Raw genomic sequence first — 18,178 nt, forward strand, 5'->3', positions numbered from 1 at the left:
TCAAGTATAAAAGTACAAGCAAATAACCCAGGGCTAGATGTTTCCAGTAGAATCTAGATCAGGAACAGTACATCCCAGATGAAGGGAATGGAGTATAAATAAACAAACACACACTAGAAAGAAAGTCTGACATTCAACCAAAAAGGTAATTTGGGGGTGCTCGAGATCCATTGTCTCTATATGATTGTACAGCCATAGCTGACACCCATTCGACTGACTGCCTCAAGAGCCGGATCACCACTGCAAAACCCAGGGCTGTGACAGCCCACCAGTCACTCCACATTCAATCGAATTAGGTTGAAAGGTTTAAAGACAATCCTACTCCTTTGGAACACGTCCATGAGTATAGTTCACTACCTTTAAATCACCCACCATTTGTGGTTCGGGAGCGAAATTCCCCAGTATAAAATCCCTGCTGGTGAATTCACGGTTGCATGTCGATGTTACGCTAAGCATCAAGAGGACAAGTAATTGGCAAGTGCTTTGCTAGCAAATACCTTGAAACCTAACATTACCTTAAGTGTCTTTAATGGAAACAAGGAGCCAACATTCTCTGTAGTTGACTTGGCTGTGGAAAGTCCCTCAACACACCAGCTTGGTCGCTGAGCACAGATGTGTCTTAATTCCCTCGTTTGTATTTGATAAAGACCACCGAAGTTGCCACTAATGACAAGTTGGGGATATATAAAAGTGAGGAAATACATGTGATTATTCACAAATATATCTGAAAACCTCAACAAATGAGAAAACCTCACTCTTCTTAAACTCCCCCCTGCCCCCCCACATGTTTTCCATAACTGTCTACTTTAGTAAAATCCCTTTGTTTTAACCTACTGCCTCCTCTCACATCACACATTAACAAGGTGGCAAAATCTGCCATCTATTTCCTCCACTTCCTCAAGTTGAATACTAGGCCTGGGCTAAATTTCCGTTCCGCTCGCAGAAATTGCGATAATTTGACATTTTCGCGTTCCGCGGAGAGCGCGAAAATGTCAATTTCCGCATTCCGCAGCTTAGCGATAATTTGTTTCTTGCTCGCGCTGTAAAATAATACATTCTCGCGCGCGATCGCCTTACCTGAGTCCCCGCTTTCGCCGACAAGTTTTCCCGATCCGGTCGCGTTCTCCATTCGATGTTGGATTGTTGGTAGCCATTTGCGCTGTCTCGCGACAGTTCGCGCCCGCAGTAATGTCATTGGTCGCGCGATCACGTCTTTCTTCTCGCGATCATGCACCGCGAGAAGAGTGAAAACAAGATGGCTGCGCCCGCGAGCCACCGCATGGGTAAGTTGGCGAGCCGCGACCATGCAGAAAATACCGCGGGCGGGAAAAAAACTTCCGCATCTTCGCGATATTTCCGCGTGTTTGCGGAGATTTGTAACATTTTCGCGATAATTTGCGAAAGTCACTTTCGCAAATTCCGCCCACCCCGATTGAATACCTCAACTCATCAGAATGCCTAAAAATAACTGTTCATGACGTTTCTTTCCAAACTATTCTAGGAGGAGTCTCAGAATCACCTCCTATGGGGCTGATGTGTGGCGAAGCCTTGGAATTTCATAATTCTTTGGCTGTGTTTTTGCAGATTTTAATCAGTGGTGTCCTCACTGTGTCTGTCAGTTGCTTCTGGGCCCATGCTTCAACATGACTGTTCCTTCTTTCATGAGTAATAAATGTCTTTAACTCTTCAAATAACTGTGTCCACCTGCATCTGACACAACAATTCAGCAACAAGTGGACCTTTGAGGACTCTCCAGTCCCCAGAGGTTGTGATGAGATGGTTTCCTCATTAAATTAAGGTTCTCCTACAAAACCGAGTAGGGCCAGGGATGCCACTCATTTTAGTGCTGAACTGCTAGTTTACCTCCACGATCTGCATGCTCATCTCCACAAACTAAACACGCTCCTGTAAAACAGTTCCATAGTGTGCTACTGCGCTAATGTGCAGTTTCAATGCAGTGCCCTGCAAACTTGTCTGCAAGCCTACTATGAATAGCACACCTAGCAACGTTCCATTCAACAGTGATTTGCACACTGCAGTCTAAATCTAGTATCAAGACTTTATTTTGGCATAGGAGTGCTTCACAGTGATATTCGCACTGCGCTGCAGCTTTATCCCAGTATGTTGCACTCTCGAGTAAAGATCTTTAACAGCAATGTGCATGCTGTGATGCAAATCTTCCAATGCAATTGGCACGCTTCAAAAAATGGGCAACGACAAGTTACGGTTTAAAGCTTGCAAAACCTGACTGGGGAGCATTCACCTCTGCATATTGTTTCCTGCTAGCCATTCACAGAATCTTGGGCATTATCTGTGACTTTAGTCATCCTTAACATATTTTATTTCTTCTCCAAATAGTAATACACAGAATAAAAAAACTTCCCTCTGGCAGTATTTCGTTCCACAAACAATTTTTCCTGAAACTTCATCACAGCCTACTTATTTCATTTCCAACATATTTAGAAGCGAATGTCAGGTGCTGTATAATCACGAGATGATACCGAACGCTCACTTTAAAAAATCCTTTGATTTATTTTTAGAGGAAATAAACTCAAGGACGAGTAAAATCACAGAAGTCGGACTTTTGATTTGATCCTTATCAACTTGAATTTGGAGCAATTGGGAAACACTAAGAAGATTTTGAGTGGTGTGCGGAGAGGCTATTGTATTGAAAAATAAGTAGATTGTATTTTTTCTTCCCATCCTAGCCCCATCACACTAGAAAAAGTTGAGCATTTTGTTTTGTTTTTTGCAGTGATGTCTATGTAGAGGAGTGTTATCTAAATGAAGTGACTTTGTTTTGCTGAGGTGGTTGTAACATTGCAAGGCGGAGAGTGAGTGGGGTGAAAAAGATGGCACAGCATTACATAGTAGCAATAGTAAAGTATATAATGAATATGTGCTCTACTTGCAGTACATACCCAATATCGGTAGCACGTGAGGATATATCATGCCAGCAGGGGCAATAGACTTCTTGCTTGGTTAGGAATGTCACATATTTACCAAAAACCTCCAGATCATATTTTCCTAGATATGCATTTTGCTCCATGACAAAATGTAACAGTTTTCAATCATTACAGTGTAATGTATTTGGCATAAGGACAAAGGATTAACACGTGCAGTCATGCAATGCAGGAAATATATTGTATAATGTATGCAGTAGTTTATAATAATTTCTATTTTTGAGTAGTTTAGCACTTTCCATTTGCAGAGAAAGTGTGGCAGCTGGGGTTTCAAATCTATATTCTATTTGTTTTTTTTTAATAATGGCTGTGTGTGTGTGTGTAATTACAAAGCCTTTGACATTATGCCTGATGGCTGTTCTGTCAAAACTGATCTTTGCTGTATCTCAGTCTATGAACTAAGTATGTTTGACAGTATCGGTGATTCAGATGTAAATACACGTATGTCTTTACTCTTATAGGCTATTTCTTTTCATTTTTGTAATTGACAGGTTTTGGGGCTACTGAAAGTTCACCTTTGTTTTAATCACTGCAAAATGGGCATTTCCTGCAGGAACTTTGGAAAGCTTAGCCAGTCATTATTTTTTTTCAAAAGACAAAAAGGCTTGCCGCAAAAATTTGTCGGAGCATTAAAAATTCCATAGGCTATTATATAGGTTGGTAGTTTGTACTGTGGACTGCAAAACCAGATCAGCTATATAAACTGGGTAGTCATTTGACCTGAAATGAATCGGTGAAGTATATAGAAAACAGGTTATTATTAAGACCAATTATACCAACTTGCTGCTCGTGAAATATTCAAGTTAATGACGCACTGTGGTTTGAGCATTCAGAGAGTAAGCAGTGCAGCTACCCCAGTAAGTTATTTCTTTATGCTTTGCATTTGTATTATGTTAGAAACTGCAAATACAATTTAAATATGCGAAGCCTAATTGTAATAATCGTACTATGTGACAGAACACTTTAGCATCTTAAATTAGTATTTGAAACTAAATGCACCATAAAACGTAGTACACACTCTTTGGTATGTTTTACCCTGCCTTATGTTTTGATCTTACTTTTCATACAGTTGACAGCAAATGACCTGCAGGAGAATATCACAAAACTAAATAATGGCGTCACCTTCATGATTAAGCATTCCCAGAAACTTTTCAAGGTATTTCTGCATATGACTTTAAAAAGTTGAAAAACATCTTTTTTTTTTACCTTAATTATATCTAATAGTCTGTACCCAAAATATAATGTATTGATATCATTTTGACTTAACCTTCATTGCAGTCTTATTTGTTTTACTCCTTATTTGTTTTATTTCTTATTTATTTTCTGCTTCTTCAATTCCGATCTGTGCTGAACTCTTTTCTACAGTTCATTTATTTTAAATACTCATGTCGAGTGTGGGTCTGTAACATTTGGGAGTGTATACACTGAATTATTGTGTGTTTAAAAGTGGACCTATGGAAAAAATTGTATACAGTGCCACAGCTGGACATTGGCTGCATATATTCTGTGTGATCAAACCATAACTAGTAGACATTTTCTTTTTTTGTTTTGCAATTTGTTTTATGCTACTGGTGTTTATTGCCTTGTGGCACAGAATTGTATTTTGCTTTTTATAGATCAGTCTGGTTGGTCTCTTCCATTATTAAACACTCAAAGTCAGTCACTGAATTGTAAATAGCCAATCAGACATGTAAACCAGTAAACAAAGTGTGTCGTTACTATTGCTTGTTTAAGATGCAAAATATGTAAGTGGTTATGTCTCCTATCCCATGAGGCATAGCTACTGAGTGACACCTGCATATGTCAACAGATTCGTTTTGTTTGACTTATCAGATACAAGACCTCTTAAAGTCATTCGAACATTGCTAATTCTTCAACAGAACTTCTCTTGTGACCTCTTGTAGATTCCTTGTGGTAAACCCTTCATGATGCTGTTGCAGATTAGTTTGGGCTTTTTTGGAGTGATAATTCTAAAGTGTGGAATCATGATTTAGGTAGTTGACTTGGAAGCACTGAACGTTAGCATTATCTATTAGGACTCAACATATCTGGATAGTGATGGAAGAACGAATAAATGCTTAACATGATGAGCCCATGCTTACGCTGCTCCCGAATATAACTCTATAAGGATTAAGATGGAGAAAGTTTTTCAGACTAAGCCTAACACAATTTCTTGTGCCTTCAACATGATCTGATCATAATCCTTAGAGGAAGAAATGGGGATGTGTTACTCTTTGCAGTTCAATAAAAACAATAGGAAGATGAAGAACAAAACATACCGATAAAGTAATATTTTTCAGAAAGTATATTGATAGACACCACCGATTTATAAATAAAGGAATATTATCCAAAGTGGGAACCTAAATAAATAACTAGTGAAAAGAAATTAACTATTCTATCCATAGATGAAAGTTCGTTTTATATGGCTTTTTAGGCAAATGGTGACAAAATCTACTTAAAACTTTTTACCTGTAGATTTTGCTCCTGTTTTCCGAGGTGGTTTAAGGATTCAAACACAAAAGTTGATGGTAGAAGTGCTTGCAATGAGTCTAACCACTGGCAATTGCTCTTGGTAGCATTCCACCCCATATTATTTTGTCCACCATGCCACGTTACATTACACCCAGCCATATGCAAGGCAACCTTGGTCCTGCTCCAGTAGGAACAGTCCAGCCTGAACTGCTAAGCCAGGTCCTCTCTGAACTAGAACACCAATTGAGAGACGTTTCGGCTTGTTTGGGCCTCTTCAGTTGAGTGCAGCTTGGTTCCAGTGGCACAGTGAACACGGGACCCATGTCTGGGCTGACCATAGGGCATTTAGGACATTACATCAAACACTCAAAAGGTGATGGATGACATGCTTGCAGATAATCCAACCACAGGCAATCACTCAGAGTAGCACTCTAACTCATTGTTTTTATGCCACCACAGAAACTATTTGCAACCATTCCTCCCATTACCTTTTGTGTGTTTGTAGTTAAAGGACTGATAGATATTGAACAATGACTGCTCTACAAGAAGGAAAGGAGACAGCCGAGGTCATTTGACAGGCGGTTGCCTCTGTATTTCCCGTGACTCAATTATGAATTGAATATGTTAAACTTTTGCGCCTTATGCCCAGAGCATTATCCACAATTACTGCCATTGCAGAGGACAATCATGTTTAATAGAGGCACTTCAAGTCCTCATTTACGTACAGGAGCAGAGTCACAGGCAGAAAAACCTTAAACCAACTGTATAGTGAACTGAAAAACACAAATTCTGATGGGATTATCTGTTGTTGTGGTTAAATGCAATGCACTGCTTCTTCTTGCAGGCACCTGCGTATATCCGAGAACACTCCAGGCTGCACTATTTGGGCTCAACAACCCATGCTTCCAAGGTAAGAACAGCTTGCTCCTTTAACTGCCTTGACTGAAGCCAAGATTTTTAGAGAATGAGGTTTGTTTGCCTGCAAGGGATTGCTTTTGTATTTCTTAACTCCATGAAGGTCCATTTCATTGGACAGCCTCCATATGCGATCGAGCGCTATTATTTTTAAAGCTGCCCCTTATTTGAAAGCTTCTGCCCATTCGTTCATTCATTCATTAGATTTCAAAAGATCACAACTCTTATGTTACCTTCTCTTGGAATAATCTAGCACACTACTTAAACTGCTTAAAAATTGTGAAGTGTGCGCAAAACATGAGATTACCTGTGGTTTTGTTCCTCGATTTGTAGGTCTGACGTTAGCAAAGACATTATGATTCTAATAACTGTATGTACACCATACATACTTCTTAACCGGGGCTTTCAGTCGGCCCTCTTGATCTGTTGGTCTGCTGTAGTCATTTACATTGTGTTTCTTCCCACGACAGCCTAGAGCATGGGGCACAGGGTTGTCACACTTCAGCAATTGACTTATCTAGCTGTAAGTGACTACATTCTGCTCTTGCACAATCTGCATCTCTGCACAATAAGAGGTCCCTTTCAGTGGTTGGGACTACTTGTGTAATGTGTGCATTTTGTCTTTTAGTCAATGCTTGTTGTGCTTACATGAGCGGGGCGGCAGCTTTCCCACAACTGGTACATGGCAACTCGTGTGTCACGCTCCCTAATACATAACCCATTCACAAACAAATAAAGAGTAGGTAAAGGAAAATGGTCTGCAGCTAAAGCTTCACCTGTTGGGTTTGTCAATGCTTGCTAGGTTTGACCTTTGACACAGCTCTTTAGCTGTCTCTCCAGACTATAGTTGTCCCTCCCAAAAAAGTACTATAATATACATACAGAGAGGATCTTTTGTTCAGAGGGCTTCATGAATTGGTCTGCTAAATTACAAATCACATTTTGCTTCTTCCCACTATAGCATACAGTATGGGACAAAGCATAAGTGTACTTTACCCAAGTCGGTCCCTTCATTTTGGGTGACTAATCAAAAACTGGCCACTCTGATTACTTCCACCTAAATAGGTATTTCTCTTCAGTGTCAAAGCTGTTTAAAGTGTGTTTTTTATTTTATTTATTTTGTATATTAACTTTAAATATCAGATACATTTTTCCCTGCATTTGGTGGCCTGTTAAATGGTGATTTAATTTATATCTCCTTTTTAACATTTTAGAGTATTTAAGTAACATTGTAGTTTCCTGCGATTTGGGTGCTTCCTTATGTGTTGATTTATTCCTGTCTCTTTCCCAAATAGCAATAATATTAAACTGTATAGCACAACTGAAAGACTTGTTATTAAAAAACAAAATTCTTGTAAAACGGTCATCAGTGAATTTGTATTCAACCTAATTTGTTAATGCAATCACATTTTTTTTCTTTTTCATTTTGTGGTATGTTATTTTTTAGTATATGCTTGCAATTAAAAAATTAAAAAGCTCACCGCTCGTAAAGGCCAGACCAATTGCCTTTGCAAATGATTTTCCCTGTATGCTTTAGGGTTACGATGAACTAATTGATAGAAAATATAATTATAAATATATATACAGAAACTTTAACAAAAAATAATAATTGCAAATGTTATCTGCATTTGGCACTTCAAAACTACCTAAAAGTCAATTTGTATCTTCATGAAATGTAAATATTAAAAAATAATTGAATCAATGATAACTATACAACTGTAACATAGTAATTGCTAGTTTGCACCAGAGATCCTTGTACGACTTGACTCTCTATCCCCATTAGTTATAAGGTATAGTCCCTTTTCTGATGATCTTGAAAATATAAATGTAATATTTGTTCCCTGGCTTTTAGAGACATTAAGGTAGTTTGTGTGGGATGGTGCCTACTGGGCCTTAAAGGAATAATCTGAATAAATCTTCCACTAACCGTTTGTTTTCAACACACATATTAAACTTTACTTTGGCTTATCCAAAGCAAACAAAGACGTGGTCTCTGAGCATCTTGAAGTTCCTTTTTAGGTCGAACCCAGCGCAGCGTGCATGCGGTACTCTATGGGGAGGCTTCTTGTAAGCACTCCAAACTTCCCAGATACTTTTCTGTGTGATTTTGTTAACTCCCACACATTTTATTGCCCATCGCGTGTTGCTTTAAAAAAATGAAAGCACGCAAATGGCCAAAGGCCGGTGCATGTCCCACCTCTCTTCCACGGCGTTTGGCACTCTGGAGCGAGCAGCGGTGCGCAGGCTGCCTGCTGCATTCCTCCATCGTCGTGGATCATGTAACTAATTGAACCCGGCGCGGTCGCTTTCACTTTAGCGGCCACGCTGGTTTTGTTTGTGATATATTGTTAATTGGTGGCATCTGACACCAAGTACACGCCATTGTTCATGCCCTCCCTGTGTGGGTTTCCCCACACCTCACTACGTGACATGCACCCATTGGGACTGCTGCCTTCATTCAGGCACCTTGTGTGTACGTATTCTCTTCTAAAGCTAATTCTCTTGCTTGTGGTCAGTGCTTCATGGAGCTTTAATTCTCTTCCTTTGCGAACTTCCACATGCAACACTTCCTATCTTCTTTTCAGACACCCCATTGGTCTCCCCATGAAGCCGCTGCTACATGCATCGGCTGATGGCTCACAGCGTGCCTACGTCACTCGGTCGGACACAGGACACAGCGCTCTATTCAGCAGTCTAGTTCCTGCCTCCAGTTGCTTTAGAGTGTGACCCGTACAGGCACAGCTGTCTTTAACTTCCTGCTACACGATCATCAGCATGCAAAGATTTACGCCTGCGTTTCCGATAGTGGATCCCTTCCGCCACTACGTTCCCGTTTCACTCTGTCCTCGGCCCGCTGGTATTCATCCCCAAGTGAGCAATCAACTCTATTTGGCGCTTGTTCAGATCATTCCCTTTTGTTGCTGCTTGTATGTAAATCTGCAGGTCCAAAAGGCGAGACCTATTGGCTATGCCAATGCTTGTTTAAGAGCGGTTTTTGGCATGCAAGAGGAAACCTGTTCACACCCTCAGTGGCTGTCATGTTAGCACATTATGGTGGCAAACATAAATTTTCATCTTTGAACATTAATTTTTCAAAGGCAATGGAGTGCTGTATCCCCACTCTCCGTGCATTGCTATCAGTTCAGATTTAAATGTGGACCTGGAACATTCTCTTCATTTTAGTCTTTTCTAAGCTCATTGGTTATATTATAGATGGAGAATTGCTCAGTAACCACACTTTGGATAACCGTTTATGAACACATTTTGGAAGTGTTAGCCAGCTTTTACTGCCTTCATTCTGTCAGCATTGTCTAGCTCATGATATACTCATGATGACAGCTTTGCAGAGGAATAAAAAAAGGTTCCATTTACCCTGCAGCAGCTATGATGCTATTGGTTAATTAAGGCTGTTTTCTTTTCCTAGTATCCACCTACCACCCATCTACCGTAACGTAATGACCTTAATATCCATGTGCCTGTCCATATTTGAAACACAAGTAGTGATGTGTACAGTGGACAGGAGGTATGCTTCCAGGCATGTGTATGTTGTTCATTTTTTTTGCATCTGCTATTCTTACGCTTTTAAAAAGTACAGTGGCAAGCTTTCTCAAAATACAGCCAAAAGAAAGATAGCACACGTGCCCACCTGACTCTACTGCTGATAGATTAACTGAAATGTGCTCACTAGTGTCTGGTAGAAACTAACAAACTTTCGTAAATCTGACTATAATATATTTTCCACTTTAATTTTTAAAAAAAGGTGTCATACTTTGAGGTATGTGTACTCCCTAGAAGGTGTTTGAAATTACTCTCCCACTTTTTGCCTCACACAGAGTCTGGTTCAATGTAATACTGGTGGCCAGTAAAAAAGTAATTTACGAATGTTAGTCTTCCTCTAATAGACAACAATCAGTTTCTATTTTTGGTCAATTCTGGTGGGGTTTTTTTCAGTGTTTTCCAGTGATTTCAATACCTTAAAAAACAGTGGTAATCAGTGGTTACACATTTTTGCACCATTAAAAACAACAGAGTGTTTTTCCAGTGTTTATGGAATTTTGTACTTTTATTATTGCTTGCTTTCTGCACTGATAGTGGATGGTATATAAACAGTGTACGTACAGTGTATATGAGGTCCAAATGCATTTTTACAAATCGAACTTATCGTAGTACACCATACAATACTTCAGTGAGTCTTTGGTCATGCACGCTCGCTCTTTCCTTCTCATGTAAACTTTTATCTGTGAAAAGGCCCTCTCAACATTGGCACTTGAGACAGGCGACGCCAAAATAGCCATTACACAATTTGCTAACTCTGGCCACTGTCATAGCTTTCCATGCCAATACTGGTGCACCTGAATATTGTGATTCTCTGCGACAGGTTCTGCAACATATGCGTTGAACTGGGTGCATATTAACCTCAGAGTTGCAGTGCCAAAGTCACTAAAAGTGTAACCCAGCTTACTCTCAAGGAGATGTTTCACACATCTACACAAATTATACTGAACACTTGGCAGACAAGGGTGTTTTCAGACTCTAGTTTTTTTTTTATAAATGTCCACTACAGTAGTCATGCTTTCCTGTAAAAATCTAAGAATGCAGTAGTGTACTTTTTTTCAAATCACCATCAATATGTGACCAAAGATCCTCACATTTCTTGCCGTTTGCATCATCACTCAGCAAAAGTTCTGTAAACCGTTGCCACATGGATAATATAACATTCATGGCCTCTAGGACTCGGAACCAACAGCTAAGTGACACAGTTGGGATGACTTTCTTTGATGCCCCGCAAAGCACAAAAGGAAAAATATTTGTGTTTTAGTTCCCACAGCATAACAAAACAGTGCACCAGAATGGACTAAAAAGTCAATAGCATTCTTCATTAACTCTGAAGATTGTAAAGATGCTTTCAGATTGCCATCTAACAAGTGGCAAGGATCTCTTACAGGGTGGCACTTCAGCTCAGGTATCGATTTTGACAGGTCATCACACAACTTTTTCATATACGTAGCTGAATCACTGTAAATACAACCAATACCACTTCAATCTTTGTTGAACTTGGTAAGAACTTTTTGCAGCAGCATTCCAAGTGACACTGCATTCCATGGTTTCCAAAAGTCTGGTGTCATGTTTTCACCAGTATCCCAGATGATTTGTGACTGCACTCTTTTCACATATACCGGTCACTATACCTTGCATTGAATGTTTAAAGCCTGGGGTGTTTGGCAATTCACCTACTATCAATACTGACTCACTAGAAAAGGTGGCTGATGTATGAAGGGTGTTTGCCCATTCTCTGTGAGTAAATGTGATGGTACATATTGGGAAAGATTCTCATGATACCTAATTTTTTTCTATCAGTGAAAGACTCAAACGTAGCCAAAAAAAATCGAATATAATTTAGATATTTCCTGATTCTCTACAGTATATAAAATAAACAAACAACACCTAAAACATGCTTCTGACCCCTGTATCTTTAGACCAAAGACCACAACACTCTAAAAAAGATGAAGAAACAATATTTTAGTGACATCCCTAAACAACAATACTCAAGCAGAATAATGTTAGCTCAGTCTTTCTTACTGCTACCTAATAAAACAAAGCTACATTGTATTGGCCAATTCAGGAAGAAATAAAAATGACTCTTTCACTCTCCTTTTCCTTTCTTTGAATGGCATTTAGTTTGTGGTTGTACTGGGGTTTTTTCAGTGTTTATATGTTTACACTTGTGAGGGCTATTTCCTTTCCGGTGGGGTTTTATCAGTTATTTTAGGTTTACACCTAAAACTGGACAGTGTGTGTGTGTATGTATATGTATATGTATATATATATATTCACTGAAAAAACCATAGGTTTCACACATGTTATAGTTAGCTGGACATTTTACTCGTAAAAAACCATTGAAATTGCCCCGTTATAGTTAGTTCAGCTAACTATAACTCGCGCGCCCGCAATGCACTGCTGATGACGTCACATATTACATCACTCATGACATGGTCAGTGACATCACTGATGACCTCACTGATGACATCATCCAGTGAATGTGTGTTTTTCTGAAAATTAAATATGTTTTATATATGTATATCTCAAGGTCGATGGAAGAATAAATGGGTATATTACTGTCTAAATGGATGATTTCTTTTTGAGAAATTGATTGTGTAACTGACTGATTAAGTGTATCATAGTGAATACATGGCTTAGTGAGTAATGTTTAAATATGTAAATATCTGTATCAGTCTCTCACTTTGTGTATGAGTGGCTGCATGGGTTGGTGAGTAGCTACATAGGTGTCTATATAGGATATTAGTTGGTTTTTTGAGTATCAGTATGAGTGTCTGCATGGTTTGGTGGAGGGTATTACGTAGTGCATAGGTGCATGAATGACTGACTCACTGTTTGTATGTGTTTAACACAGCATGTGTGCAGGACTGTATGGGTGGATGAGTGTGTGTATGGGTGTGTTAGTGAGTGAATGACTGTCTCAATAGTGTCTTTATGAGTAACTACATATGTTTTAAACTAGTATATGTGACTATTGGTGTATATAAGTGAGTATATGTGAGAGTGAGAGATTGAAAGAGTTCCTGTATGAATAAGTATGTGTTTCTATAAGTGATTGTTTAAAAGACTAAGTATGTGTAAGTTTCTGTAGAAGTAAGTGTGGTGGTGTGTGTATAACTGTATATGCAAGTAAATGGATGTTTGATTCTTTATTAGCATGAGTGACTATGTGTGTAAGTAACTCTATGGATGAGTGGCATTGTGTGACAGGATGTATAGGTGTATGAGTACATATGATGAGTGAGTACATGTATGAGTGACTGTATTGAACAGTTGGTGAATGAATGGATGTGTATGTGGATCTTAGAATTACTGAAGAGGTTGTTGTTACTGGTATTGGTATGTCAATTCGTTTGTAAATTTTAGTCTCTATTTTTGTATGTGTGTATCAAAAGTTATATTAGGGTGAGAGGAGGTCTGCCACTCTATCACAAGGATGATGTCATCAGTGAGGTCATCAGTGATGTCATTTGAGATGTCATCAGTGATGTCATGAGTGATGTCACTGACCATGTCATGAGTGATGTAATATGTGACGTCATCAGCAGTGCATTGCGGGCGCGCGAGTTATAGTTAGCTGAACTAACTATAACGGGGCAATTTCAATGGTTTTTTACGAGTAAAATGTCCAGCTAACTATAACATGTGTGAAACCTATGGTTTTTTCAGTGAATTTCTAAGGTTTTTTAAATGCTAATTCCTAACTATAACGTGTGTGAAACCCATGGTTTTTTCAGTGAATTTGCAAGGTTTTTTAAATGCAAATTTTTTTTTTTTCTTCTATTTTTTCTAACATATTTTTATTTTAATTTTCTTACCTTTTATAAAGACTATGATTAAATTTTTAAAATTCTTTAATATGTTTTTTTTTATATATATTTTCAAATAAACATGTAAACTTTATTTGCAGTACTTTTTTTTCTATTTTTTTAAAAAAAAATTTAGTACGCGTACCGTAAGCTCACGGTAAGCGTACGGTTTACGCAACGTCTGTAATTTTCCTACGCTGCTTGCGTATAGTTACGCAATTTGCGTAGCCGCGCGTACTCCGCGTGGGACGCGTACGCGTGTACGCTACACGCGCACGTTACGCGGAAGTGCCGGGAGTGACTGTTATGCGCATGCGCGCAAGCGCGTGTCTTTTTTACGCGCATGCGCACTTTTGCCGTAAGCGTACCGTAAGCGTACGGTAGGTCATGTGATCATGAAACACAACTTTTGATTGGTTGAAACTACTTTCAGTTCTAGAACTCTCCTACACCACACCCATTCCCCTCATTTCTGCTTGTGATCCCTTGGGAGAAGGAGCTGGTTTGTCTTTGGGATACGATGGCAGAACAGCAGAGCTCTTCTGAGAGTGAGGCTAGCACTAGCAGCACTGTCTTGAGGCAGAGATCGAGGAAACAAAAGCCCTCTTATGTATGGGATTATTTTACTTTTCCTGAAGGCCAGCAAAAGGTAAATGCACCCTTAGTGACTTGTAAGCTGTGTAAGCGTGTACTTTCTAGAGGTAATCCTAACAGGAAGTATTCCTTTGGGAATCACACCATGAAGAGACACCTCCAGGATGTACACAGAAGGACACATGGTCATCTTTTTGGAGGTAACTCTTCAGAAAGACAAGCCAGTACATCCACAGCAGCTCAGCCTGGACCATCATCTGCAGGGCTGACTCCTTCTTCTGCAGGTCAGGTGAGCCCTTCATCTGTGGGGGGAGAATCTCCTTTTGCTGGCCCTCTGGAAATCAACCCTCGATTTCGGAAGGTTGATATTCGATGCACATTTTGTCAAGATCTAACTTGCTATAGGGAGACCAGTGTTTCCCTAGTGAACAAAAAAATAGATCAGCACATTTGTCGCTTTGAATAATTTTCCCATGCTTCCTTTCCTCTGTCCCTGCATGAACACAACGGTTCTTTTAAGAGCCAACCTTATCTTTCATCTTTTTTTTACATATGTTTTTAAAAACTTTTTTTTTTTTTTTTTTTACCGTACGCGTACGGTGCGCGTACTTTTTTTTTTTATTTTTAAAAAAACCCACTAAAAATCAATTATCACATTACAAGGTCCTTGAGAGACTACAATTATTATTATTGACTTACCATACTCACTCAAAAAAATATTTATTCATTTGTTTTTAAAAAAAATAGTTTTAAAAATGGTTCTAGTTTTCGAAAATTTTCTATATCAATCTGAAAAAAAAGAAAAAAGTATTAATATTTTAAAAACAATTTATAATACAGTACACATATTTACATTTTTTTCCAAAAAATATTTTTGCCTTATTTTTGCTGTTTTCAGAATATATTGCATTTCACTATAAATTGTGAAAGCAATTGCATTCATCATTTTACAGCGGGCAAAAAAAAATAACAATCACAAAGATTGTAATAAAAAAGCCCAGAATCTCTTTTTACTTAAACTGAACATTATAGAAATGCATAATATTCTAAAAAAATATCATCTAATACCAATACTTATTTCTTTAAAATACCGTCTGATATGTTTGTTTCAGAAGTATAATCACAATATTATATCTCAAATAACTCCACGATACATCTGATTCCATTTCCTTTAGGCCAAATAGTAATTTAAAAAAAAAAATTGGAATAAATTTCCAACGGTAATCCAATAAAATTCTAAATTCTACCATTCTACTGAATTACACCTCCTGAGTGCATCCAGTTCTCCTTTGAAGATGTTCACAGTGTGGATTGTAGGGCACAGCTATGTCTTCTGGAGTGAAAAGTTTGCAGAGAAAACAGAGATGGTGAGAGACCTTGCTTTGCCAAATGTAGACATTAAATGGATTGGTCAGAGAGGGTTAAAGTGGCACCAATTGATGCCATTGGTGAAATCCTTCATGCAAATCCAACACCCTGACCTCATAATAGTGCACTGTGGTGGCAATGACCTAGGCACTTTGACTGGGGTAGGTCTGGAAATGCTTATGAAGGAGACCTTTGCACAACTGTTTTCACTTTTCCCTAAAACTGCCTTTGTGTTTTCTAACATATGCCAAAGGCAAAAATGGAACTGGTCCAATCATTTCTGTCCACAGATTGACAAAGCAAGAAAGCACGTCAACAAATCTGTTTCTGCTTTCCTCCGTGACTATGGTATGGGTGCCATTCACCACAACAACTTGCGTTACGACATGCAAGACATTTATAGAGGAGATGGTGTGCACTTCACTGATGAAGGGAACAGAGTCTTCCTCTTGAACCTTAGACTCTGCATCGGTACTTACTTGTAGGTACCACTTAAAAATCACTTCATAAACACAACGGCTCTTTTTAGAGCCCCCTAATATCTAAACACTTAAATCTGAATTTCATTTCATTTTTGTATTTTTTTTTTACCGTACGCTTACCGTAAGCTTACCGTACGCGTACCCCGTGATTTTTTTTTAAATCAATAAATGTTTTCTTTGTACTTTACAGTCCTTCTTTGACCCCCTCACAAATGTAAGGGGGTCTGTAACTCTCCTCTTTGCCCCCTTTTCTTGTTTTCACTCTTTTTTTCAGAGTGAAATACACAAAATGGCGGCCGCCGCTTCCTGGTTTCGGCCGATTCGAATGTTTACTAAGATCTAATAGCCAATCAGAATCGCGCACGCCACCGTACGCTTACGGTAAGCGTACGGTAAGCGTACCGTAAGCGGGCTCAGATATATATATTGATTTAAAGGCTATTTTCTCAGAATCTACTGAACAGATTTACATCAAACCTACAAAAGGCACTTCCTTGACCTAGGGACTACCTCTCTGCCAAATTTCGAGTAATTCTGTTCAGCCGTTCGGGCTGTAGCTCGTTCTAAAGGTCCTATGGAAAAATGCATGGGAAAAACGCGTTTTGGGACCCCCCTTTTATCTCAGCCCCCGCTTGACGGATCCCCCCGAGACTTTCAGGGTAGGAGCGGAGCGTAGCGCCCCACCTATTTTGAGAAATTCGCGAGGATTCGTCGACCGGCGCCAAAGTTATTCAAAATAGAATGTTGCGGATTTCCTATGGAAAAGGGGTCCTAACTATAACTACCTACTGGCGACCGCCAGTAGGTTATAGTTATATATATATATATATATATATATATATATATATATATATATATATATATATATATATATATATATATATATATATATATATATATATATATATATATATATATATATATATATATATATATATATATATATATATATATATATATATATTTTTTTTTTTTTTTTCCACCAAGGAGGAATCACTGCACACCAAGGAAGTTGTAAGTTTAAGGGTTTTATTCTTTTACGTGCAAGTTATCACCAACTCCACCACCAACGCGTTTCAACCACAATCGGTCTTGCTCACGGTATGAGAGTCTTTTTTCAATGTTCTTTATTTATAGTGTCACCCATATTAGCCATTAGGAGGAATTATGGGAGTTGTAGTTCGTTTTCACATATATCATTTCACATGTTTGCGATTTATCGATGTCAAAGCAATGTCATGTTTCGGGGTATTATAGAATACATCTGCATACACTGAATATTTACATTATGTCTATGTAAATAATGTAATCATACATTGTCGTATGTTATCTTAGAGTTCATACTGTTGATAGCAATATGATTGCTCAGTGCATTTTTGGTCGCAGAATCTGGGCTAAGTGCCCATTTTTCCAAAAATGCACTGAGCAATCATATTGCTATCAACAGTATGAACTCTAAGATAACATACGACAATGTATGATTACATTATTTACATAGACATAATGTAAATATTCAGTGTATGCAGATGTATTCTATAATACCCCGAAACATGACATTGCTTTGACATCGATAAATCGCAAACATGTGAAATGATATATGTGAAAACGAACTACAACTCCCATAATTCCTCCTAATGGCTAATATGGGTGACACTATAAATAAAGAACATTGAAAAAAGACTCCCATACCGTGAGCAAGACCGATTGTGGTTGAAACGCGTTGGTGGTGGAGTTGGTGATAACTTGCACGTAAAAGAATAAAACCCTTAAACTTACAACTTCCTTGGTGTGCAGTGATTCCTCCTTGGAGGAAATTGGTGGAAAATTGAATCGAGGATTGGCCCGTCCTCGACACTAGCACCCGCTATGCGATAGCGCGCTCTCCCTTGGGGCCGTTTGACGAATATATATATATATATATATATATATATATATATATATATATATATATATATATCCTAATATCCTACTGGCGGTCGCCAGTAGGTAGTTCTAGTTAGGACCACGTTTCCATAGG

The 18,178-nt window shown here is 38.6% G+C and overlaps 1 protein-coding gene across 7 annotated transcripts in view; it reads left to right on the forward strand.

Annotated features, from left to right (window-relative positions):
• The window catches only part of ARHGAP19 (Rho GTPase activating protein 19), a 209,646-nt gene that overhangs the window by 123,561 nt on the left and 67,907 nt on the right, over positions 1–18,178 (forward strand). For all 7 annotated transcript variants that reach the window (XM_085606408.1, XM_085606401.1, XM_085606410.1 and 4 more), the window contains exons 6-7: positions 4,033–4,119; positions 6,280–6,345. In XM_085606408.1, the coding sequence (XP_085462534.1) occupies positions 4,033–4,119; positions 6,280–6,345 (153 nt within the window). The remainder of the gene's footprint in view (positions 1–4,032; positions 4,120–6,279; positions 6,346–18,178) is intronic.

The sequence above is a fragment of the Triturus cristatus genome, chromosome 1_2 (assembly GCF_964204655.1).
Source record: "Triturus cristatus chromosome 1_2, aTriCri1.1, whole genome shotgun sequence".
NCBI lineage: Eukaryota > Metazoa > Chordata > Amphibia > Caudata > Salamandridae > Triturus > Triturus cristatus.